The sequence below is a fragment of the Hemiscyllium ocellatum genome, chromosome 43 (assembly GCF_020745735.1).
Source record: "Hemiscyllium ocellatum isolate sHemOce1 chromosome 43, sHemOce1.pat.X.cur, whole genome shotgun sequence".
NCBI lineage: Eukaryota > Metazoa > Chordata > Chondrichthyes > Orectolobiformes > Hemiscylliidae > Hemiscyllium > Hemiscyllium ocellatum.
The window spans coordinates 20,364,112-20,388,051 of NC_083443.1; the positions used below are offsets into that span (position 1 = coordinate 20,364,112).

The 23,940-nt window shown below is 39.7% G+C and overlaps 2 protein-coding genes across 6 annotated transcripts in view; one reads left to right on the plus strand and one right to left on the minus strand.

The window, feature by feature from the left end:
• The window catches only part of adka (adenosine kinase a), a 275,680-nt gene extending 269,365 nt beyond the window's left edge, over positions 1–6,315 (minus strand). Inside the window, exon 1 of one of the 2 annotated variants that reach the window (XM_060854345.1) lies at positions 6,037–6,315. In XM_060854345.1, coding sequence (XP_060710328.1) covers positions 6,037–6,095 — 59 coding nt within the window. In that variant the 5' untranslated portion in view covers positions 6,096–6,315. The remainder of the gene's footprint in view (positions 1–6,036) is intronic. The other variant, XM_060854346.1, reaches the window with a different exon arrangement.
• Positions 6,316–6,347: 32 nt separating this feature from the next.
• On the plus strand, positions 6,348–22,896 carry LOC132835068 (AP-1 complex subunit mu). 4 transcript variants are annotated; one of them, XM_060854341.1, is made up of 9 exons: positions 6,348–6,381; positions 7,855–8,278; positions 9,153–9,324; positions 12,015–12,152; positions 12,374–12,459; positions 12,629–12,762; positions 18,289–18,496; positions 18,659–18,803; positions 21,781–22,896. In XM_060854341.1, exons 2-9 carry the CDS (start codon positions 8,006–8,008, stop codon positions 21,879–21,881), a joined length of 1,257 nt encoding a protein of 418 aa, XP_060710324.1. In that variant the 5' UTR covers positions 6,348–6,381; positions 7,855–8,005; the 3' UTR covers positions 21,882–22,896. The 4 variants fall into 4 exon arrangements, with proteins under 4 accessions (XP_060710324.1, XP_060710326.1, XP_060710323.1 ...); XM_060854343.1 differs by lacking the exon at positions 6,348–6,381 and adding an exon at positions 6,439–6,455; XM_060854340.1 differs by lacking the exon at positions 6,348–6,381 and adding an exon at positions 7,448–7,675.
• The last annotated feature ends 1,044 nt before the right edge of the window (positions 22,897–23,940 follow it).

Sequence of the window (23,940 nt, forward strand, 5' to 3'; positions counted from 1 at the left end):
TTGTGCAGTCCAGGAGAGTAAAAAATAGTTTTTGCCTGAGTTTTTCTCACTCATCAATGACCCCCGAGAGGTAACTCTTGCACCATTTGTAACACCTCCTTTTGATAACCCACTGACAACATGATTTGATGAACTTCTGTCCATTTCACTTCTGCCTGAATGTGTGATGGTCTCCATTTTCTTGTTAAGTCATCATTTTTACGATAATAGCATTCAAGGATACATTCGGATTCCTTTTCTGTGTATGCCTTTTGTTATCATTTAATTTAAATTTTCATCTTTCTCCTGTAACTCAGTTAATTTATCTGAGCTAAAGATGTCTGCTGTGTCATCTACCTGCTCTTGGTTTGTATCAACTATTTCATCAAACAGGGTCCCTGCTAATTCCATTTCAACTTTTTTATCTGTACTCGTTGATTTCTCCTGTTTCAACTGGCGACTTTGTGACATCGTGATCACACAGTCAGAAAAACTTCCAGGATCTGAGTCTTGCAATACTTCAGTTTCCACTGGCTTTGACCACAATAGGCAAAACCCCAACATGTGAATCAGCTATATCATTAGCAAGGACAAACTGTATTCCTGGGGCTGCGAGTTTGTCCAGTACTCGTACCATGATTCTTTATTGGACCCTCTAATCTCATTTTACGTAACTGAACGCTTCTTGTCTCACTGAATCCCTGTTACGAGTACCTTTTCTGGCAATAGTCCTTCAGGAGATACACATCTCCTCATCTTTCAACATCACAGATTGAGAGGATCCTGCATCTCTTAATATTGTAACATGTTTACCTGCTACTCCTGGCCTATGAGAGTAAACTTTACCTTTGCAGGTATACGGTTTAAGATTATCTGGCATTTCCTCCTCAACTAACCTCTGAGCAACTTGCAGCTTTCTCGCCTCCAATGGGCTTTCCGTTACCACTTCAATAAAATTCACTGGCATATCCTATTTTCCAACATCGGGCTTCCCAGCGCTTTTCCTAACCCAACAACACTGTCATTTCATGTGGCCTACTCTATTACAGTGAAATCGTTGTCTGTAGACTTCTGGCACAGGCTCATATGTGCTTAAAATGGCTTTCTTCACTTCATCATATTCCCAGATACCTCCTTGATAGTGACGCAAATACCTCACTAGCTTTACCTACACGTTTTGTTTCAATCAACAAAACCCACATGGTCATTGACCACCGCAATTGTTTAGCCACCTTTTCAAATGAGATGAAAAAAGCTTCCATATCCGCATCAAATTGAGGCAATTCTTAAATATATTTAAACAGTTTCTCACCAGATCTTCAGCTACCACGGGTTTGCTCACCCTCACCAAGCTTACCTTCAAGCCTTCATCTCCATCATTTTAAGCTTATTTTCGTGTCGAAGAGCCAACCTCTGAAGTTCAAACTCCCTCTTTTTCTTTCTTCCTTTCCCCTCAGAGCAGCATGGTGGCCCAGTGGTTAGCACTGCTGCCTCACAGCACCAGGGACCCAGATTCAAGTCCAGCCTCGGGTGACCGTGTGGAGTTTGCACTTTCTCCTTGTGTCTGCATGGGTTTCCTCCCACAATCCAAAGATGTGCAGGTCAGGTGAATTGGCTATGCTAAATTGCATTAGGTGCATTAGGCAGGAGTAAATATAGCATATGGGAATGAGATTGGGTGGGTTGGTGTGGACTTGTTGGGCCGAAGGGACAGTTTCCATACTGTAGGGAATCTGATCTCTCGATCTCTCTCTCTCTTTCTTCTGCAAAAGCAATTTATTCTTGTTCTCTTTCCTCTGCTCTTAAATCACAGTTCAATTTCATTTCTCTTGCCTTTTCCTTGTCTTTTGTCTTTAACTCAAGCTGCTTCAGTTTCAATTGAATTTTAGCCATCTCTAAGGATTCTGATAGCATTTCTAGCAAATTTAAATGCTGAGCTATTGCTGTAATTACATCTCCTTTCCGACCACAGCTTGTCTGCCAATTCCACTGGCTTGGCCTTAATCATCTTTTGCAAAACCAAGATCACTTCTTCTACCCTCAGAAAACTCTTCATTACTGAAAAAGCCATTCTATCCCAAGCACTATTTAAATCAACTGAATTCAACACCCAGAACAAAAGACACTGCCTTCAGTCCAACAACACTAACCTCAAATTGGAACTATAGAACAAATCCCGCAAAGAGCCCCCAACCTGTTATAGACAAAGAGGCCTTTAATGTATTGCCAGCATTTTTTGCTTTATGTCAATTTTATCCAGTTTTCTATAAACATTTACTGCCAATTACAGCTTGATACAGAGACAGGGTGGAAATCCTCGACATTTTTCTACAAGGAGTCAGCCTTAATTTCAACATTTTGCCACATGCCAGTTAACATCAATACCTTTGCAAAATTACAATATAACCTAACAATTATGAACCAAATTTTGTGGTCAGCAAAGTAAAGCTGCTGACTTTGAAGAAAACTGGCTGTAAACCTGCCCGTGTGGAGTTTGCACATTCTCCACATGTCTGCGGGGGTTTCCTCCGAGTGCTCCGGTTTCCTCCCACAGTCCACAGATGTGTAGGTTAGGTGAATTGGCCATGCTAAATTGCCCATGCTAAATTGCCCGTAGTGTTAGGTGAAGGTGTACATGTAGGGGAATGGGTCTGGGTGGGTTGATCTTCGGAGGGTTGGTGTGGACTTGTTGAGCTGAAGGGCCAGTTTCCACACTGTAAGTAATCTAAATATCAAACCTTCTCTTTGATCTACTTTAAATCTAGTGCCAAATTCAATCTCAAAGTTTATTTGTTGACATCATTAGTTTTTCAATGCTGTTGAGAACATTTAGCAGTCATTACGAAGCAAGTACTCTTCCAAAACCCACCTCCATTTCATTCACCTCTTATGGTGCAGTGGTAGTGTCCCTACTCCTGCACTGGGAGGCTGTGGTTCAAGTCTGACCTACTCCATCTCTAAACAGGCTGATTAGCAAAACACGTCATTTTTTTCCCCCCAAGTCTAAGTTTTTAAATGGGTTTTAACAGAGTACAAAGGTAGAACAGTTTTTCAGTTCAATTGATTTCCACGGTCACAAAACACACCCACTAACAGTAGAACCATTGAAAGCAACTTTTGGATGACTTGACACATGTCAAGTTGCTGTCTATTTCAGTGCAGTAACAAGGACAAATGCTGAACTACTGCAAAAAAATACAGGCAAGTAAATTTGTTTTCGTATCTAGGCAAATTTAATGTAATTCAATAAATATGCTAATGGAGCATCTCTTTTAAAAGGCATTTTTATACTGACTGTGTACTGTTGTAAGCATATCCACTGTATTCCCATTGACACAGCTATTTACAACATATGTTATAATGGGAAACCACATTATAAGAAATTAATAGTATGGACTAAAATTTGGATTTGAGTTTAAATTCCATTATAGTGTAAGGACCATGTCTATTTAATTTTCTGTATTTTTTTGGCTGTGGACTAAATTGGAAAAAGATCTTTTTAACAATTAAGCATTGCTGTATTGTGTAAAAATGGGGCTTTGGCTGTACATCTGTGGACACAGAAACAGAGTTCATATTTTGAGATTATAATAATGACCCTTCTTCAAAACAGCATTTTCTGTGCTTATCTTTCAGAATTCCAGCATTCAGCAAAGTATTTTGCTTTTAAGCCTTAGTCGCCACTAGACCAGCAGAAATCACAGCACAAGTACAAACGTGACCCAATGTAGCCCAATCATTTAGGAAAACCTTGGCAAAATATCAACTGTCTTAAGTCTTTCAATGTCTTCACTGACATAACACTACAGACAAGTCTATTCCCCACACTCTCCACCCTTCAGGCTCTCTGCCTATAATTCTGATGAAGGGCTTTTGCCCGAAACATCGATTTTACTGCTCCTCGGATGCTGCCTGAACTGCTGTGCTTTTCCAGCACTTTAGTCTATTCCCCTCACTGCAATTTCTGAGCTACCATGAGGTTACACTCGATAGCTTTCCATATCATTTCATAACTCATAGCCATAGTACCAACTCTCTTATTACAAGACTGAGAATGTCAAGTTTCACAACAACTCAACCTCCAGGGCTTTAATCTATCACTTACACCTTGAATAAACAAACAGAACACAGCACTCAGGAAATTGTCAAATGAGAGGACTATATAATTTCAGTGCCATATCTACATTAATACTTTTGACAAGATTTATGAAGAGGAATGGTGGCAGAGTATTATTGCCACTAGGAGAAAATGAGGACTGCAGATGCTGGAGATCAGAGCTGAAAATGTGTTGTGGTTCTGTTCGCCGAGCTGGGAATTTGTGTTGCAGACGTTTCGTCCTCTGTCTACGTGACATCCTCAGTGCTTGGGAGCCTCCTGTGAAGGGGACAAAACATCTGCAACACAAATTCCCAGCTCAGCGAACAGAACCACAACAACGAGCACCCGAGCTACAAATCTTCTCCCAAACTTTGAGGTGAAAACGTGTTGCCGGAAAAGCGCAGCAGGAGAATCGACATTTTGGGCAAGAGCCCTTCTAAGTAACCCAGAAGCCTAGGCTCGTGCTTTGCCACCATGTGAGGTAGAAGTCAACTGCCCTGAACAAGTGCCTATATTTGACTCTCAACAGCATTGCTGATTCTTAACCGCCCTTTCAAACAGCCTCAGTTCACAGGAAATTAGGGATGGGCATTAATTGACAGCCTTGCCAGAAAGGCCCACATCCCAAGAAATAATAAAGGGAGAAAAAAACACAAAAATGAGGAAACAAAAAATATGTAAAAAAATCTTTATGATTAAATAATGTTTACAATCATCAGATTTAAAAAGACAACCTGTGTCAATTTTAGTTAACATTGAGCAAATTGAATAAAAAAAGACGGAAGACTGAAACCGAGTTACAGTTAAGAATTTGCATTTCCTATAAGATTATGTAGATCGCTTCATTGTGACAAATTGTTACCTCGCCTTATGATGAAACTCCACAGATTTGTGAGCCAGCTAATTCCCCAGACTCATCCCACCCATGAATAAGAAATGATAAATGTTAGTTACCATAAATTAAAAATATGATTTTCCTTCATATTCTGTGATGCTAAACACTGTGAAGCTGAAATAGACAAAGCATAGTTTCTAAATGAAATCAAAAGCAAACAGAATAGAAGATCACAAGTCAGCAAACCGCGATGCGTTTAATAAATAAGTTCATGGTCTTCACGAAATTAAAGGAATAGTCTAGTGGGGCAAATCGCAAATCCGGATGAAAATTGACTTTTGTGAAGCAGAACACGGACGTTGAGATCGAGCAAGCGATAATCGCAGTTGTGGAACAAGCAGTGAGGACAAGAGCCGCAGGCACTTGACTGCGCTTGCATTGTAAGGCTGTCCAAGTCTGTTTTGTCCAAGGATAGTTAGTACTAGCCAGGGCGGTGGGGGAGCTGAGTTATTAATTACTATTCAGTGAGTGTGGAGTTTCATGAGCTGCAATTTGGACACATGAAAGGTGCACTGAAACCACATTTTAAAAAAAATGTTTCAAACATTTGTAGTATACTTTTGTAGTATATGAAGCATTTTTTTTCCAACGTGAAAGGTGGCTTGGACTGCTTTGTGACCTTGAGCACAGCAAGGGAAGACAAAGTAGAAGTCCAACAGTAAGGAGTCTGACTAACGTGGTTAGGTTTCCAATAAAGAGCACAAGTACAAACAGAATCCACCAAAAATCTCAGCAACAACTTAAACCACCACAAAAGCAGATCGCTTTTTTCAAAAGGAAAAGGTTACGTGTACAAATCGGACTAAAGCACAACTTTGAAGTGCAACCTGCTGCCTTAAAATTGCTGCAAAACCACGGTGTGGCCAGACACCCATTTCAAACGTTTCGTGTTCGTTATGCGAAAGGCTTGACTTCTGATCGACTTTCTTTTCTGACAATGAATGAAGAAAATCTTTGAACACGCGTTCGGGGGGAGTACAGATTCAAATCATCAACAGTCACCGTTTAAACATTAATCGAAAGATCAGGCACTTTCTTTTCATGGCTGGGCGTTCCTATTTACCTGAGGGAATTGTGCTGCAGCTTCATTTTTTTCGCCGGTTGAGGCCCGTCCGTTGCCATTGCTTCTCAAATCACGCCGCGCGCTAGTCGTGGAACAGAGTCGCGCGAGGAAGGGGTGACAAGCGCGGGATGAAGACAAGGGAGTCTCTGCCAGAGTCGGAACGAGCGCGGGGAGGGGCGAGATGGGGGGAAGAGCGGGACTGGGAGGGCGGAGCGAAAACTGTGGTCTGCTTGGGGTTGGGTCCCACGGGAAAGGGGCGGGACCGGACTGGTAACATGCAAATGAGGATGGGAACGACAGCGGAGAGGCAGCGCGTGGAAAGTGGTGCGGCTGCTGCGTCGAATGGTGAGTGAGTGAGGGGGAGGAGCGGAGGGACGTCGATGCGCGGAACAGAGGAAGTGCCTCGGAGAAGCGATAAGGTATAGCAATGCGCATGCGGAATAGGCAGATCATCACGGGGGAAGTCAAAGCTGTAAATAGCAGCAGTCGATCATGCTGGTGAAATTGACCATCCAAGTTCATGATATGAAATATGTTGTTGAATATTTTACTCAGTCTAGAAGCACTCGCCAGCTGCAAGCAATGGCAGGCTGTAAAGTAGCGAGTGAAACGTAGGTTTGTCAAATTTCCAGAATCATTCTGCAGTAGTTTTTAGGTATTAGATATGGGAGCGAGTCAGAAAGAAAAATATCACAGGACTGTGAACAACTTGTTATTTATTTTATGAAATGATGCAAACAAAAAGAAAATCCATAGATATAAGAAGTCATAGAGTCACAAAGTCGTTTGGAGCAACAACTTAACAATCAGCTGAATGGCCTGTAATAATTCTGAAAACCCGAAAGTACATCCTGACCTAGCAAAGGACTCAAAACAGAAGCTGCTGGAAAAGCTCAGGCAGCATTTATGAAGAGAATGAGTCGCAGGTCAATAAGATAGTGAAGGTGTTTGGTATGCTTTCCTTTATCGGTCAGAGCATGGAGTTGAGTTGAGAGATCATGTTGTGGTTGTTGGGCCACTTTTGGAATATTGTCTGTAGTTCTGGTCTCCCTCCCCTACAGGAAGGATGTTGTGAAACTTGAAAAGGTTCAGGAAAGATTCACAAGAATGTTGCCAGGGTTGGAGGGTTTGAGCTACAGGGAGAGACTGAATAGTCTGGGGCTGTTTTCCCTGGAGTGTTAGAGACTGAGGGGGTGATCTTATATGAGGGGCATGGATAGGGTAAATAGACAGGATCTTTTCCCTGGGGGAGTCCAGAAGTAGTGAGCATAGGTTGAGGGAGAGAAGGGAACGATTTAAAAGAGACCTAAGGGACCTTTCCATGCAGAAGACGGTGCAATGTGCTGCCAGAGGAAGTGGTAGAGGCTGGTACAATTACTACATTTAAAGGGCTTTGGGATGGGTATACGAATAGGATTTAGAGGGATATGGGCCAAATGCTGGCAAATGGGACGAGATTAATTTAGGATATCTCATCGGCATGGACGGGTTGGACTGCAGGGTCTGTTTTCGTGCTGTCCAACTCTGATTCTAAATCAAAGTTAATGTTTTGGATCTGGTGACCCTTCCTCGGAACTCAAGGGACTAGCAAGGACCATTAATAAGAGTTCCTTGTAGTCACGGGGCGTGACATTTTAGGGTAAAGTGACCCGTTGTTGTCTCTATGCACTTGAATTAGTAAAACAAACCTGCTTCCAATTGGGCTAGCAGCAAAATACCCTTTCTCCCTCATCAATCCATTTTTTTTCGTGCAGGACCTGCTTGGGGTGATCCTTGAATGTTTACAATCTTTGAAAATGTGTTGTTTTCTGTTAGCAGGAGGTGCTTCCGGCGGTGCCGCCGCCATATTCCCGAGGCTGCTCTTGGACGGACTGAGTTGATGTCGGTGAGGCCGTCCGTGTGGCCGGGCAACACCGCTTCACCGTTTAACTGGACAGAAATTTAACTGGCGGGGCGAGCCAAGAACAAAATGATCCACAGCCTGTTTCTCATCAACAGCACCGGCGATATCTTTCTGGAGAAACACTGGAAGAGTGTGGTGAGCCGGTCGGTCTGTGACTATTTCTTCGAGGCCCAGGAGAAAGCCGGGGAGGCGGATAATGTGCCTCCGGTTATCCCCACACCCCACCACTACTTGGTCAGCACCTACAGAGACAAGATCTTCTTTGTTGCTGTCATTCAGTCCGAAGTGCCTCCTCTATTTGTAATTGAGTTTCTCCATCGAGTGGCAGAAACTTTGCAGGTTTGTACATGAACGCTCACACATTACTGAGGGAGGGGAGAATAAAAAGTGTCTCAATGTAAACCAGACGAGCTTCGGCGTCTGTCATTGTATTTCGACGCGAAGTGAATCTATTTGCAGGAGAATCTTATTTGGGGAATATATTTATGTTGCACTTAACATTGGAGTGTGTCAGCTAGGGCCTGGGTGGGAGTCAGACGCTTGTTGGCTTCAAGTGCCCCTCCAGAGACTTGAATGCAAAATTCAAGGCTGACAACTGAATACAAGAGCCTGCTTCAGCGTTCGATGCAACCCTCATGGGCCTAACTAAACTTCCCAAAATGCTCCCAAATCCCTTGATTTTTGAGACACCTATTCAGGGAGAATTGCACACATTGTTGAAGAGAGGGTGCCTGAGACGACAGGAAATGGAGCTCCTGCCTACCTTCTCAGGTGGACATAAGATCCTTTTGGCACTGTCACAAAGAGAAGGGGAATCATTTCAGCTTAAGCAACACCATTATCATGTAGTCATGATTTGGAGATGCCAGTGTTGGACTGGGGTGTGCAAAGTTAAAAATCTCACAACACCAGGTTATAGTCCAACAGGTTTGATTGGAAGCACACCAGCTTTCGGAGCAGCGCTCCGTAAGCTAGTATATTTTTACCTCTTCCAATTAAACCTGTTGGACCATTATCATGTAAGACATGATTGACAGTGTACAGATTTCTGACCCAAAAGTGACTGCAGTTGTTTAAAAAGTAGTTGATAGCTATAAATGATATTGGATGGGCCTGAGGCTCTAAAATGTCCCATAAATGCATATTGTTCAGAATCTTCAGTGTGACACAAATAGTTTAATTTTTAAAAATGCATTATCATGTTGTTCTTCAGGACTATTTTGGAGAATGCTCTGAGGCTTCAATTAAGGATAATGTTGTTATCGTGTATGAACTTCTGGAAGAAATGTTGGATAATGGTTTTCCATTGGCTACTGAATCCAATATCTTAAAAGAATTAATTAAACCTCCTACAATTCTTCGTTCTGTTGTTAACACTATTACGGGTAAGAATTGGTTCTTCTACCTCATCAAAAGAATGGTGTTCAGAAGTATGAGGATTCTTTTTGATACTAAGAAGAAACTTTTTCTCCGGCACGTGGGCCTGTTAGCCAAAGTCACAGAAGTAAGAATTTACAAAACAACTGAAGAGGAATTAAGACACTCCTTTCCATGTTGAGATTTGGAATATATTACATGAGTCATAGATCTGTATGTACAATTAGCAGGCATATTTGAAGAGGGTCTAGTTATGAGGTTATTGGGGAAAAGGCTGATGTATGAGACTAAATGAAATTGATCTTTAAGAGGCATAGACTGACCAATCTCCTCCTGTACTGTAAGATTCTAAATCTGCACCTTTATGCCAATTTTGGTATTGAGCAATGGGTATACACACATGGACCATCAACAGATTGGAGATACGGATCATGCTTATCGTACTTCAGTAACATTGATAGTCTTTTGGATGTCCGTATACAGTATATGTCGAATTGTCATGCAACAAACCTCAGCAAAGTTAAGAGCTCATGAAATAATAGCAACAGTGGCAATATATATTCAAAACTAGCTGAATGACAGGAAACAGCAGTGGTTAATGGAAACAAAACCAGAAATGTCTGAAAAACGTCAGCAGGTACTGGCATCATTTATGGACAGACATCAGTTAACATTTTCGGTTGAATGACCTTTCCTCCGATCTGATGGGAAAATGTCTGTTAATATGCAGAAGATAAGGTGGAGGGTAAAGAGTAAATGATAGGTGAGAAACGAGTCCGAAGATGGAGATGCACAGTTGGACAGACAAAGGAATGGACAATGATCTGGCTAGCAGCGTGAATAGCTATTAATGGAGACTGTCAGTGGCTAGCAATGGGTTGTGTGTAATAGCAGACTATGTGATAACATGACCTGGTGTGGGGTGTTGGGTTCAGAATATGAAAGAGCTCCAGCCCTAAAGTTATTGAATTCTATTGAGACCAGAAGGGTCCCCAAGTGGAAAATGATGTAACGGTCTTCCAGCTTCACTGGAACATTGCAGCAAGCCTGAGTTGAAAGATGTTGGCCAGGGAACAGGATGATGTATGGAAGTGGTTAATGGATGTTTTGCAAACTGGAGAAAGGTTACATTGGAATGCCCCAGGGGTTGATGTTAAGTGTCATATTCTTCCTGGTGTATATGAATAACTTATACCAGGACACAATTTCAGAATTTGACAATGACACAAAATTTAGTTTTATAATGAACTGAGAGGAGGGTCATGCAAAACCTCAAATGGACATGGCTTGCAGGAAATGTAGTAAAGTGAGAAGTGATTCATTTTGGTGGAAAGATCGTGAATGGGTCGTTTAAAAATAGAATTTTAAAAAGGGTGCTGAAGGAGGTTGACATATATTTGTAGAGGTCAGTTGTCTGGTTTGCAATGCAGAGTGACAATAACAACACAGGCTCAGTTAATGCACCAGTTGAGCTACCATGAAGGCCCCACATTCTCAAACTCACCTGAGGCATGGTGACCCTCTGGTTAATCTCACCATTAGTCATTTCTTTCATGAGAGATCAGCCCTGTGCTACTATGGTGACTTTATTGACTGAAATCAGTTAAGGTAAAGTTAAAGTGGCAGGAAGGTTGAAAGTGCAGTTAATAAGGCATCTTGGATTTATCAGTAGAGGAACTGAGTACAAAATCATGGCTGAACACAATTTCCCTCATCTGGAGTATTGGGTTTAATTCCCAGTGTCATACTTTGGGAAGGATGTGGACAGGGTACAGAAAAGATTCACAAAATGGTTCCAGCAATAAGGAACTTGAGTTATGTGGACATATTGAGAGAGAGTTCAACTGGGAAATGGGAAAAGAGAAAATTGAGAGGAAAATGGACAAGTGTTCAAAGTCAAGAGGTGTTTGGACAGAGTAGATGTAGAATCTGTTGGCATTGATAAAAGGATTGAAAATTTTGGTACTTGTGAAAGAAACTGGCAACATGTGACAAAGCTTTCTTACATTGCAAGTGGTTGGGATTAGAATGCACTATCTGTGAATATCATGGAAGCATGTTCAATAGAAACATTCAAGGGGAAATTGTGAAGTGATTTGAATGGAAAGGTGAGTAGGCCTACAAGGAGAAGGTGGCACCAGGTGCTTCTTCAAACAGCCAGCATAATCTGTTGAAATCAGTCTGAACGGAGATGTTACACACTTCCGAAGCAGGTGGGACTTGAAACCAGGCCTCCTGGTTCAGAAGTAGGCACATTAACACTGCCACAAAAGCCCTTATTGCATTCTTATAGGCTGTGGCCAATCTGTAAAGTCACACATCTTATCTTTCTTTAACTGGCCACAGAAGTGAAAATGACAATGCTGTTTAAAATCATTTCAGCTTCCCAGTTGAAACTTGCTAAAATATGCACATCATGGTTCCGTAGCTGAGAGGAAAAGGAGGAGGAGCTGCACTATCATCACCAGCAAGTGGAGTTTTCAGTTCAAATTACTGAAATGGTCAAAAAGTACTCAAACTAAGATTTCCTTGATCTTCGTCCAATTTCCTTAATTAAAATGCTTAGTATGCGGAAAACTTTAAATATATCTTTGGATTGTGTAGGAACTACAATCTTGTAGAGTGCAGATTTATCCCAGTATTAGCGTTACACTACCACAAGAAATGGATGGTTATGCCTTATGTTTTTAATTGTTAGGTAGCAGTAATGTAGGAGATCAACTTCCAACGGGCCAATTGTCCAATATCCCATGGCGAAGAGCAGGAGTCAAATATACAAATAATGAAGCTTATTTTGATGTTACGGAGGAAATTGATGCCATCATTGACAAATCAGGTAACAAGTTCATTTTACAACTATTGTATTCAGTGTAGCCAATCAGATCCTACAGCTATTAGAAAGAAAACCATTTCAGTTAAAGGAAAATGCACTCCATGCACACTTCTCGTAAGTCTTCAATATGCTAAACGTTAAGTAATTTTGTTTTGCAAATAGTTTGTACAAAATACTCTTACATTTTAAGTAGTTTTAGGTCTGCTAGTTTATTTTTGTGCTAGGATCAACGGTCTTTGCTGAAATCCAGGGTGTTATCGATGCTTGCATCAAGCTAACTGGAATGCCAGACCTCACCCTTTCCTTTATGGTAAGTACTATATTTACTTAATTCACAGAAGTTGAGAGATCCCTTAACTTCATCCATAATCTGCTAATTTAAACATTTAATAAAGTTCTTCAGTTTACTTCATTCATTTAAATCTTCAAACACTAATTACTCATGCCTAAAAGTGAACCCTAATTTTCATCAATGGTAGAATCCAAGGCTGCTAGATGATGTCAGCTTCCATCCATGTGTTCGCTTTAAAAGATGGGAATCTGAGCGAGTTCTGTCATTCATTCCTCCAGATGGAAATTTCCGTTTGATGTCTTACCATGTCAGCTCTCAAAAGTAAGGGTTTTTTTTGTTTTTGAAAATTTAACCAGTTTAAGAAAATCCTTGGATAATAAAGAGGAAATAACTGATGTACTTAACTAGTTTTAAAGGAAAGCTACAGATAGGATGCAGTCAGCAATTTCTGTGTATTCCTTTGATATTATTAGGTTTGCCAACTAATGTTCAATATTGATAAATTAAACTTGATACTGGCAGGTGGTATCTTGAGAATTGGAAGACGTCAGCATTTTGGTCAGTTCATCAGCAATGAAAAATAAAATGCTCAAACTGGTTTGAATTTTTCTTTGAAGCTCAGGCTACCAAATGAAAGCATTTGAATATTTTAGTTTGAGTAGCTTTTCAGGTTGGCCAGACACTCTTATTCTTCCTTCTCAACTCTAACTTCCATGTTAGATGGAGTGCTGACTGTAAAATGCCTCTGTTATTGTAATGAAGTAGAAAAATACCAGATCAGGAGGAAACAGTTATGTGAGATAAATTTGCATGAGGAGAAAGTAGAGTCTTCGAAGGAGCTTCATCAAGTCAAGCCAAAGCAACAAAAATCTCATTTAGATTTTTGACCAAGTTTTTGGCCATGTTGCCCTTATACTGTTTTGTAGTAAGAGTCCTAATTTTGCTTTATAAGGCTCCTACTTCAAATATTTTGCAGTGGTAAAGGTATAAATATAAAAGTTCTTAGAGGGCAGGCTAGAGTCAAAACACCAAATGATTGAGAATGGAAAGATAGTGGTGGTGGTTTTGAAAGTCAAGTGGAACAAAGCAGTGGACAAGACTTGAATAGGAGAATTAAAAACAGGTAGGAGTGACACAGGAAAACCTGTTGATGTGGTAAAAATGGATTTACAGAAGGCATTCACTCAGGTTCCATATAAAAACTTGTTTGCTAAAGTTAATATTCATCGCTGTTTATATAGCTGCTTAAGTGGTCGATGATAGGTAATAGGAATAATGAATATGTATTCAAATTGGAAAGTAATGACAAATGATGTCCCAGTAATAGACTTGTAATTACTGGGTGCCCTGATGCATGAATCACAACTTTGGAATGCAAGTAAAGCGAGTAATCAGGAATACAAATGGAATGTTGATGTTGATTGCAAGAAAAATCCAGGATAATTGTAATAGCTGTGTAAAAACACAAAACTAGGAGGAGTAGGCAACTTAGCCCCCTCAAGCCTATTCTGTCTTTTATAATCATGGTTGATGTCATCTCAGCCTCAACTCCACTTATCTGCCTGTTCTCCATAATCCTTCAGTCCATTTCTAATTAGAAATCTGTCCATCTACTCCTTAAATATATTCCATGTCCCAGCATCCACTCCCCTTGGAGGTAAGGAATTTCACACACTTGCAACCCTTTTGAGAGAAGTAAGTTTTCCTCCTCTGTTTTCAATCTACTACCCCTTATCCTAAAACTTCTTTCTAGATTGCCTTATACGTGGAAACTTCCTTTCTACGTCAGCTTTGTCAATCTCCTTTAGCATCTTTTTATGCCTGAATTAGATCTCTCGTTCTTCTAATCTCCAAAGAGTGTAGGCCTGAACTGCTTAGGCTTTTCTTGTAAGACAAGTCCCTTATCTCTGAAATTAATCTAATTCCTCCTCTGATCTGCCTGTTTATATAGAATCTTACACTGTCTTGAGTATTGAGTTTTGGTCTCCTTGCTAAACAAAGAATATGATTATGTAGGCAGTAGTTCAGTGAATATTGGCTCAATTAATCCCTGATGTGAGGGGGTGAGTTGGTTGGGCCTTTACCTATTGGACTTCAGATTAATAAGGGCAGTCTTAGTTAAGTGCACAATTTGCTGAGGAGAGTTGACAAGGTGAATGCTGCAAGATGTTTCCTATTGCGGAAAAGTGTAGGCGCAGGAGACACGGTTTATCGATGCAAATTAGTTTTTTTTGAGAGCTTCTTCAATTGTAGAATTGTCTTCAGAGAGCAGCGATCATAGGAGCAGGCATAGGCCCCTCGTCTTGTGGATTACTGCTGATAACGTTTCACCTCCTTGCTTATCAAGAACTTATCCATCTGTCTTAAAAGCAATCAAAGACGATGCTTTCACAGCCTTTTTAAAGAAGTAACCCATAGAGATTCAACCCTGAGGGGAAAAAACTTCTGCTCTGTCTCAACCTGATTTTTAACCAATGGCCCAGAAGTCTGGATTCACTTACAAGAGGAAACATCCTTTCCACATTGACCCTGTCAAGATCCTTCAGAATCTTTTATGTTTCATTCAAATTTGCCTTTTGCTCTTCTAAACTCCAGCTTGAGCAATCTTTCTTTTCCTGGTATTAGTCTCATAAAACCTCAGAATTGCTTCTAATGCATTTACATCTTTCCTGAAAGAAACCAGTAATATACAAAGCATTTCAGATGTTGTTTCGCTAATTTCAATTTCACTCTGGTATAACCATCTACTTTTGAATTAATTCCCCTTCCAATAAGAAGTAGCATTTTATTAGCTTTGCTAATTACTTTTCATACAAGCATATGGTAATTCATATATAAGGATACTCCAATTGCTGAAAATCTGAGCTCTGCAATCTTACCATTTTTTAAAATTCTCCCTGCCAAAGTGGACAACTTGTCACATGGAACTTCATTTGTCACATCTTCAGTGCATTAATTTAAACTAACGTTCAAAGCTTTTCATGGTTTTCACTTTGTGTCATGAACAAATGAAACAACAATATCTTTATTCCCTTCAAGTCATTTGTATCAATTATACAAAGCTAATTCTTCTGATATATCACTCATTTAGTTTTACTGATTAGAAAAAGACTCACTTATACCTACTATTTAATGTTAGCAAGGCAATCTATCAATACCAATGGGTTAATTTCAACATGAGAGTTTTTTTTAAATTCTGGAATAACCTTTTAATGTGACAACTTATCAAGTGCCTTCTGGAAATAAGTGAAGGGGACATTAACTGGTTCCCCTTCATTCACAGCACATTACCACCTGAAGTAATTACGGTAGATTGGGTGAACATGATTTCCCTTTCACAAAACCATGTTGACTCTGTCTGATTACCTTGAATTTTTCTAAGTGCCCAGCTATAAATGTCCTTTAATAAACATTCAGCTAACTTTCTGTCCCATTCTCTTTATGAATAAAAGGAGCTAGATTTGCTATTGTCTAGTCTAGTGGAATAACTCAATCTCAGGAAGTTTGGAACATGGAAACATTGAATTGACTTCATCCTCAGATCTTAAAAGCACCAACTGTCAGATCTGTGCACTTATCAGCAGTTCCTACAACTTGTTGGGTGCCACTTCCCTAGTCATTGTAATTTTGAGTTCTTTCCTCCTTCCCATTTGCTGATTTACGCAATTGCTGCAATGTAACTTGTATCTTGCTCATAAAGACAGATGCAAAGTAGCAGTTCATTTATCATTTCCTTGTACTCCATTTCAAATTCCCACTATCATTTTCTAAGGGAGTGTTTCCTGGACTGCTTGCTGAGATATTTGTATCCCTATTAACCACGGGTAAGGTGCCAGAAAACTGGAGAGTGATTAATGTGGTCCCATTATTTAAGAAAGGTGGTAAGTAAAAACCGTGGAACTGCCAACCAATGATCATGACGTCAGTGGTGGATAAGTTGGCAGAGTATATTCTGAGGGACAGGATTTACATGTATCTAGGAAAGCAAGGACGGATTAGGGATAGTCAACATGGCTTTGTGAGTCGGCAATAGTGTCTCACTAATGAGTTTTTCGAAGTGTCAAAGAGGATTGAAGGCAGCACATTGGATGTTGTCTATAAGGACTTGAACAAGGCATTCTACAGGTTCCATGTAGTAGACTTATCAAGGTTGGATTATGTGCAACCGAGAGAGAGCCTGCCATTTGGATACAAAATTGGCTTGAAAGTTGGACACAGCAGGTGGTGGTGAAATGTTTTCAGACTGGAGGCTAACAACCAGCGGTGTGCTGCAAGGATCGGAGCTGGGTCCACTGTGTTTTGTCATTTAGATGAATGATTTACACTTCAATAATAGGAAGTACAGTTAGTAAGTTTGCAGATGATACTAAAATTAGTGAACAGTTAAGAAGGTATCTCAGTGTAACAGGAGCTTGATCAGTTGGGTCGAGGAATGGAAGATGGAGTTTCATTTAGATGTAAGGCAAATCAGGATACGACTTGTACACTTCATGGTAGGGTCCTGGGAAGCGTTACTGAACAAAGAGACCTTGGGCTGCAGGTTCATAGTTCTTTGAAGGTGGAGTCACAGGTAGACAGGGTAGCAAAGAAGATATTTGCTACACTTGCCTTTATTGGTCAGAGAATTGAGTATAGAAGCTGTAATGTCATTTTGTGGCTGTGCAGAACATTGGTTAGGCCAATTTTGAAATACTGCATTCAATTCTGGTTTCCCTGCTAGAGGAAAGATGTTGTTAAACTTGAAAGGTGCAGAAAAGATTTACAAGGTTGGTGGGGCTAGAGAGTTTGAGCTACAGGGAGAGGCTGGGGCTATTTTCCCTGTATCATCTGAGGCTGATGGTTGACCTGACAGAGGTTTATAAGTCATGAGGGGCATGGAAAAGGTTAATAGCCAAGGACTTTTCCCCAGTTAAGGGGAGTCCAAAATACAAGGCTTGGTTTCAGATAAGCTGCCAGAAATAGTGGAGGCTGGTACCATTTAAAAGGCATCTGGTTGGGTACATGAATAGAACAGGCTGAGTATGATATGGACCAAGTGCAGACAAGTGGGACTAGATTAATTTCAGACATCTGGTCTGAATGTATGAGTTGGACTGAAAAAAAGAGACTTTCAGAGCTGTACAACTCTATGCTTCTGTGACTACTATTCACTTTAACTACTTAGTTATGTCTTCCTAGTTGCTTTAACATCTCTGGCTGGTTTTCTCTTGTACTATTTTTTCCTTCCTTAATCTTGAAATAATTCTTGGCTGATTTTGACATTTTGTCCAATCCTCTGACCTGCCGTCCATCTTTGTGCAATTAGCTTTTACTTTGAATGCAACCTTTAACCTCCTTAGTTAACCACACATTCTTCAGCCAGAAGTGACAAGTGGATGACTCATCTTGGCCTCTTCCAGTGGTCCCCAGCATGACATAAATGAGTCTTCAGCTGATTCACTTTAGTCCACATGAAGAAATGGTTGCACCTCTTCCATTTGCACTCTCTGCTATTGCCTATCCACCATCATCACTTGAGGTAATGGTCCCCAATTTATCATCACCAACTCCCATTGCTTGCTTAAGATCGGAATCCTAAATCTAAGAATTCTCTTGCATTAAGAGACTGAAGGGTTATTGGGAGGGAGACATGGGAAGTTAAAGTTGAGCCAAGAGTGTAGGAGCAGGATTGACTAGATTCCTACTCAGTTCTTTTATTTCCATTCCCTGAAAAATTGAAACTTAAAGGGGAATTTGATAAAGACTTCAAATTCTGAATTAAAAACATTGTCAGCTGCTGTTAACCAATCAAAATCTCAAAAAAAAATTGGAATCTGAAACCATACTAGTCAAGATTTGTATTTTCAGCTTGGTGGCAATACCAGTTTATGTAAAACACAACATCAGCTTCAGAGAAAATGGATCTACAGGGCGATTTGATGTAACAGTTGGGCCAAAACAGACCATGGGAAAGATACTGGAGAATGTTCTAATGATTATTCATATGCCTAAAGGAGTGCTTAATATGACCCTGACTGCAGCACAGGGCACTTACACGTTTGATCCAGTTACCAAGGTAAGTCCCAGCATTTGAGTAATTTTTATTATGCAATATATAATGTTAGTTACCATTGATAAGATTTTAAACATATTGAAAATAATCCTTAAGATTAACTTAATTTCTCAGAGGGAAGTGACAGATTTAATAATTTGATGTGATTCTGTGGCTTTCTCCCAGGTGTTAAATTGGGATATTGGAAAAATTACTTTGCCCAAGTTACCAACTTTAAAGGGATTGGTTAACCTACAATCTGGGGCACCCAAACCAGAAGAGAATCCAACAATTAACATTCAGTTTCGAATCCAACAACTTGCTGTATCAGGTGAGAAAAAAATGTGGGGTTGACTTTAAAGAATGCTGACAAGACAGTAATAAAAATGGCAGTGAAGGTAGGAGACAGCAGCTGGTGGTGAAATGTTTTCAGACTGGAGGCCAACAACCAGCAGTGTGCTGCAAGGATCTTATTATACAAGATCGCTGATTTGTACCGGTTTTTAAATCTTTTGCAAATGGCTGTATGTCACAATTCAGAACTTAGTAGTAAATGTGATACACCTATTGGAAATGAATTACCCACATCTGCAGGTGGACCACAACATTGAAGTTGAATTTGTATTGAAAGAAGATAATGGAGAGTTGAAGCTGTTGTATGGCAGTTTTAATAAGCAATGGTGTTGGGTGTTGGGAATTGCATCTACTTTCTCCAGAGACTTGAGTGAATTCTGTACTGATGAGATGCTGTCAAAGAAACATGGCATAATTTCCAATAGGAGCAGAAAAATTATCCCTAGTGTCCTGTTGAATATTTCAGTCAATCAACAGACATTGATTGAGCTGTTCTCATTGTTGTTAGTGCAAGCTTACTGTCTGTGAATTGACTGTTTCCAAATGCAATGAATACAATTCAGTAAGTATTTCACTGACTATAAAATGCTTTCAGAGGTTATGAATGGCACGATTAAGATTGATGTGTACACTTAAAATACTGCAATATTTAGAGACAGATGCATTGAAATGTCTAACTGGGCAAATCTTTGAATACTGAAAATTATCAAGTGTAAGAAAATTACCTGATGGTGAAATGGACTTAAATGGTAACTGTCAAAAAATAATTTTAATGGAAGAAACCTCAGTCGCAGAGAAAATTTTCAAATATTGACAATGTTAAAACAGCAAGGAGAAAGTGAGGTCTGCAGATGCTGGAGATCAGAGCTGAAAATGTGTTGCTGGAAAAGCGCAGCAGGTCAGGCAGCATCCAAGGAGCAGGAGATTCAACGTTTTGGGCATAAGCCCTTCAGGAATGAGGAAAGTGTGTCCAGCAGACTAAGATAAAAGGTAGGGAGGAAGGACTTGGGAGAGGGGCGATGGAAATGTGATAGGTGGAAGGAAGTCAAGGTGATGGTGATAGGGTGGAATGGGGTGGGGGTGGAGAGGTCAGGAAGAAGATTGCAGATTAGGAAGGCGGTGCTGAGTTTGAGGGTTTTGACTGAGACAAGGTGGGGGGAGGGGAAATGAAGAAACTGGAGAAATCGGAATTCATCCCTTGTGGTTGGAGGGTTCCCAGGCGGAAGATGAGGCGCTCTTCCTCCAACCGTCGTGTTGTTATGGTCTGGCGATGGAGGAGTCCAAGAACCTGCATGTCCTTGGTGGAGTGGGAGGGGAAGTTGAAGTGTTGAGCCACAGGGTGGTTGGGTTGGTTGGCCCGGGTGTCCCAGAGGTGTTCTCTGAAACTGCACCAAAGACCAAAACAAAAACATTAATGAAAAATTTAATTAGATTAAGGTCTCTGATTGAGTAGGTAGAAACAAAATGTGCGAGTAAAAAATGAGGTCTGCAGATGCTGGAGATCACAGCTGCAAATGTGTTGCTGGTCAAAGCACAGCAGGCCAGGCAGCATTCAGGAATAGAGAATTCGACGTTTCGAGCATATTCCCTTCATCAGGAATGATTTAGAGGAAGATGACGTGGACATTCTCAGTGAAAATTCAGTTCCTTTGTAACAGTTTCCTCAGAGTATGTAATACAATAAGGAAGTACTCATTTAATTACTCATTTTAGTAATTACTATTTTGTCATAGATGAGAAGTATTTTGGACCAATATTTAAGTGGTAAACTTTTTAAGAATTGATGAGAAATTTATAGATGAGTATGGAATTCAGTACAAGTGCTTGAGGCTAAAATAGTGAATATTCAAAGAGCCCTTGTAGCTAAAGGGATCAAGAGATAATAAGAGAGTGTGGGATTGAGGGGATAATCTTGATCAGCAGTCATGATTATATTGAATGGTCTACTTGAATTTAGTACGTTTCCATGTAACATTATTGAATACATTCATTTTTGCCTCTTCTATAGTACTGCCAGCTGGGTCTGGTTGAGACTCTACCCATATCCTGGGCATGTTAAGTTTTTTTTTCTTCTGAAACATAATGATGGTTAACAAGATTATCTTTGTACTCTTGGCCCCAACCTGTTGTGTGTAGCTTGTAGCAATTTATAACTTGTGGGATGTGTGTTGCTGACTGGCCAGTATTTGCTACCTGTCTCTAGTTGCCCTTAAAGGTCAGCTGCCTCCTTGACCCAGTGCAGTCCACATGCTGTAAATTGACCCACAAAGCTGCTAAGGAGAGAATTCAAAGACTTTGACCCAGTTAGTGAAGGAGTAATAATATTTCCAAATCAGGCTGCTGAGTGTCTTGAAGGGGTACTTGCAGGTGATATTCCTATGTATCTGTTGCCCTTGTCCTTAGAAATGGAAGTGATATGTTTTGAAGTTGCTGTCTAAGCATCTTTGAATTTCTGCAGTGCCTTTTTGGTGGTGGTGGTTCAAACTGCTGCTCCTGATGCAAGGACAAGTCCCACTTGCCTGGGTGAGTGCATATTGTTGACTTGTACCTTCAGAGATGATGGATAGGCTTTGGGAAGTCAGTTGAGTTACTCACTGCAGTATTCCTAACCACTGTTTGTGGCTTGTCCAGTTGAGTTTCTGCTCAACAGTAACCAAGGATTTTTGTTAGTGGGGGATTCAGTGATAATTGTCTCTTTTTGAAGAGAGTCATTGCTGGGCATTTGTGGTGTGAAGTTGATTACTACAGGTCAGCTCAAGCCAGGATATTCAAATGTAACAGGATCAGGTTAATTGACTAGAACGTTATGTAACGTCAGGTGAACATCCACATTTTCCTCTTACGATGGAGGGGAGGTCATAATAACAAAGTTGCATGGATTTAAGTTGCGAAAGTATTGGTCAACATTCAACGGTAGTGAGAATTTTTAGTATTTTTTTTAACTTCCTTCCTAGGCTTGAAAGTGAATCGACTGGACATGTATGGAGAAAGATACAAACCATTCAAAGGTGTAAAATATGTCACCAAAGCAGGAAAATTTCAAGTCAGGACATGAGGGCAAGAAAACAATTTGAAGCTGGGATAATTGCCATGTCATCTGGAATTCAACCAAAAATGAATTTTTGGGAACTTGACATTTCTGAAACGGATTTAATTGATAAAGGAAAAGGGAAAACATGTAATATTTGTGGGTTAACTGCCTTAATTACAAAGTGATATTTTAACAGGTGTATAAAAACTAGCTACAAGTACTTAATGGGAATTGTTTTCTAAAAATGCATTGTTCAATTGTTTTTCATAAGCATATTTTATATGGTAGCTTATTAAAACTAGTCATACTGAATTATGTATAGTCCAGTATAGCATAGTAGGGATTAGAAATTAGCATTACCTATCCCCAGAAACTTATTCATGTGTACATTATTTAAAGCAGTAATGGATATAGTCAAAGTATGCAGAATGGAACAGGTTAGTGTGCCAACATAGCTCAATAGAAGTGCTTAGTATATTATCCACTGTTTGTGCCTAATAACACTTACTAATTACCAACACTTGAAGTAGATTACGTGAGTTTGAAAGGTTGCCTTTAGTACTGAATGTTCACTAATACTTTGAAATAAGTTTAACACATTTATACTTGTGTTCAGTACAATTCAATTGTCTTAATAAATATTTGTTCCATTTGGTGGGTTGGTGCTGCCTTTTGTCCAAAGAAAAACAGTGTAAGTTTTAAGTCAGATTTTTAGAATGCAGCACTTTTCTTTGAGAAGTCTGGACTGAAACAGGTTCGGCCTTTGATGATTTGCTATTATTGGACTGGGAAATGTAAACCCAACTTTGAATGGTCAAGGAGATAAGTATACTGAGAAGCTACAGGTAATAAGTTACAGAACATGTCATTTATCAACTTTTTGGTCGAAGGGTAATGTACTGTACTGCATTATTTAGTGAAAGAGCACCAGAGGATAGCACAATCTAACAAGATAATTGACTTGCATGAGCTAAGCTGCACTTATCATTGTTTTGTTGGCTGAAAGTTTAAATAAAATTCCTGTGTGAACATGCACAAAGCTGAATTTTGATATTTTGTACAGCTTTACCTTCAAGATTCAATTGGTGTATAGCAAATCATGAACATCTTTTTAATGTCTGTGGGATGCGTGTCACAATTCAAGATATTCAATTTTGACAAACAAAATGTGACAAAATACTTTATTTAAAATTGCAGGTACTTAATGCTGCTTAATTTTAATTCAAAGTCAATCCTAGTTATAGTTCATGAACATACTGGGTTGGATTGTTTATTCTTCAAAACAATACTCCAAAAAATGTGCAGAATAATAACAATACAAAGTTAAATATTCTGGTTTTACATATACACTTCACTGGCAAACAAACAGTATGGCTAGAGGATTCCAGATTTGATTGTATGGTTTATTAGTTTGGAGCAAAATGGTTGTTGCATTTCAGTAATTGAAAAAAGTGAGTTAGACAATATCAAATCTTTCATTTAGACTACAGTGGCAATTTTCTCCATTTCAAGTAATTAGTAGCTAACAAATTAAATCCAGCAGGAAAATAAAGCTGTTACCATTTCAAAGAAAACGTGTCCACCTTTGTTGCTTTATTCGATACAAGATTTATATGGTTAAAATGCATTCGAGCATCTCAGAGTTTGATCTCTATTTTAATGCTCTCCACTGAACTGAACATGGTGAGGTGCTCATGTTAGACTGGGGTAGATAAAGTCAAAAATCAAAACAATGGCTTACAGTCAAACAGGTTTATTTGAAACAAGCTCTGAGGCCCTTTTACTTCCTCAGGCAATTCGAGAGACAGAATACATTGGACACAATTTATAAAGGAAAAGATCAAAAGGATCATACAACTTAAGCAAATTATATTGAACAAACCTTGATGGCTGTTAAGTCTTTAATCAGTTAGAACAAAGGTGCAGGTTTCATTTGATTAATATGTAAATCCCAGAATTTCTTTCAAGTCACTGCCTCAAGATAAGGTCTGAGGCTGAGTTTAAAGTGATTTCTATCGCAATTGGTTTTGTTGTCAAAGTAAGGATTTGTGTAATGCCACAATGACTGTCTGTCTGTCTATAG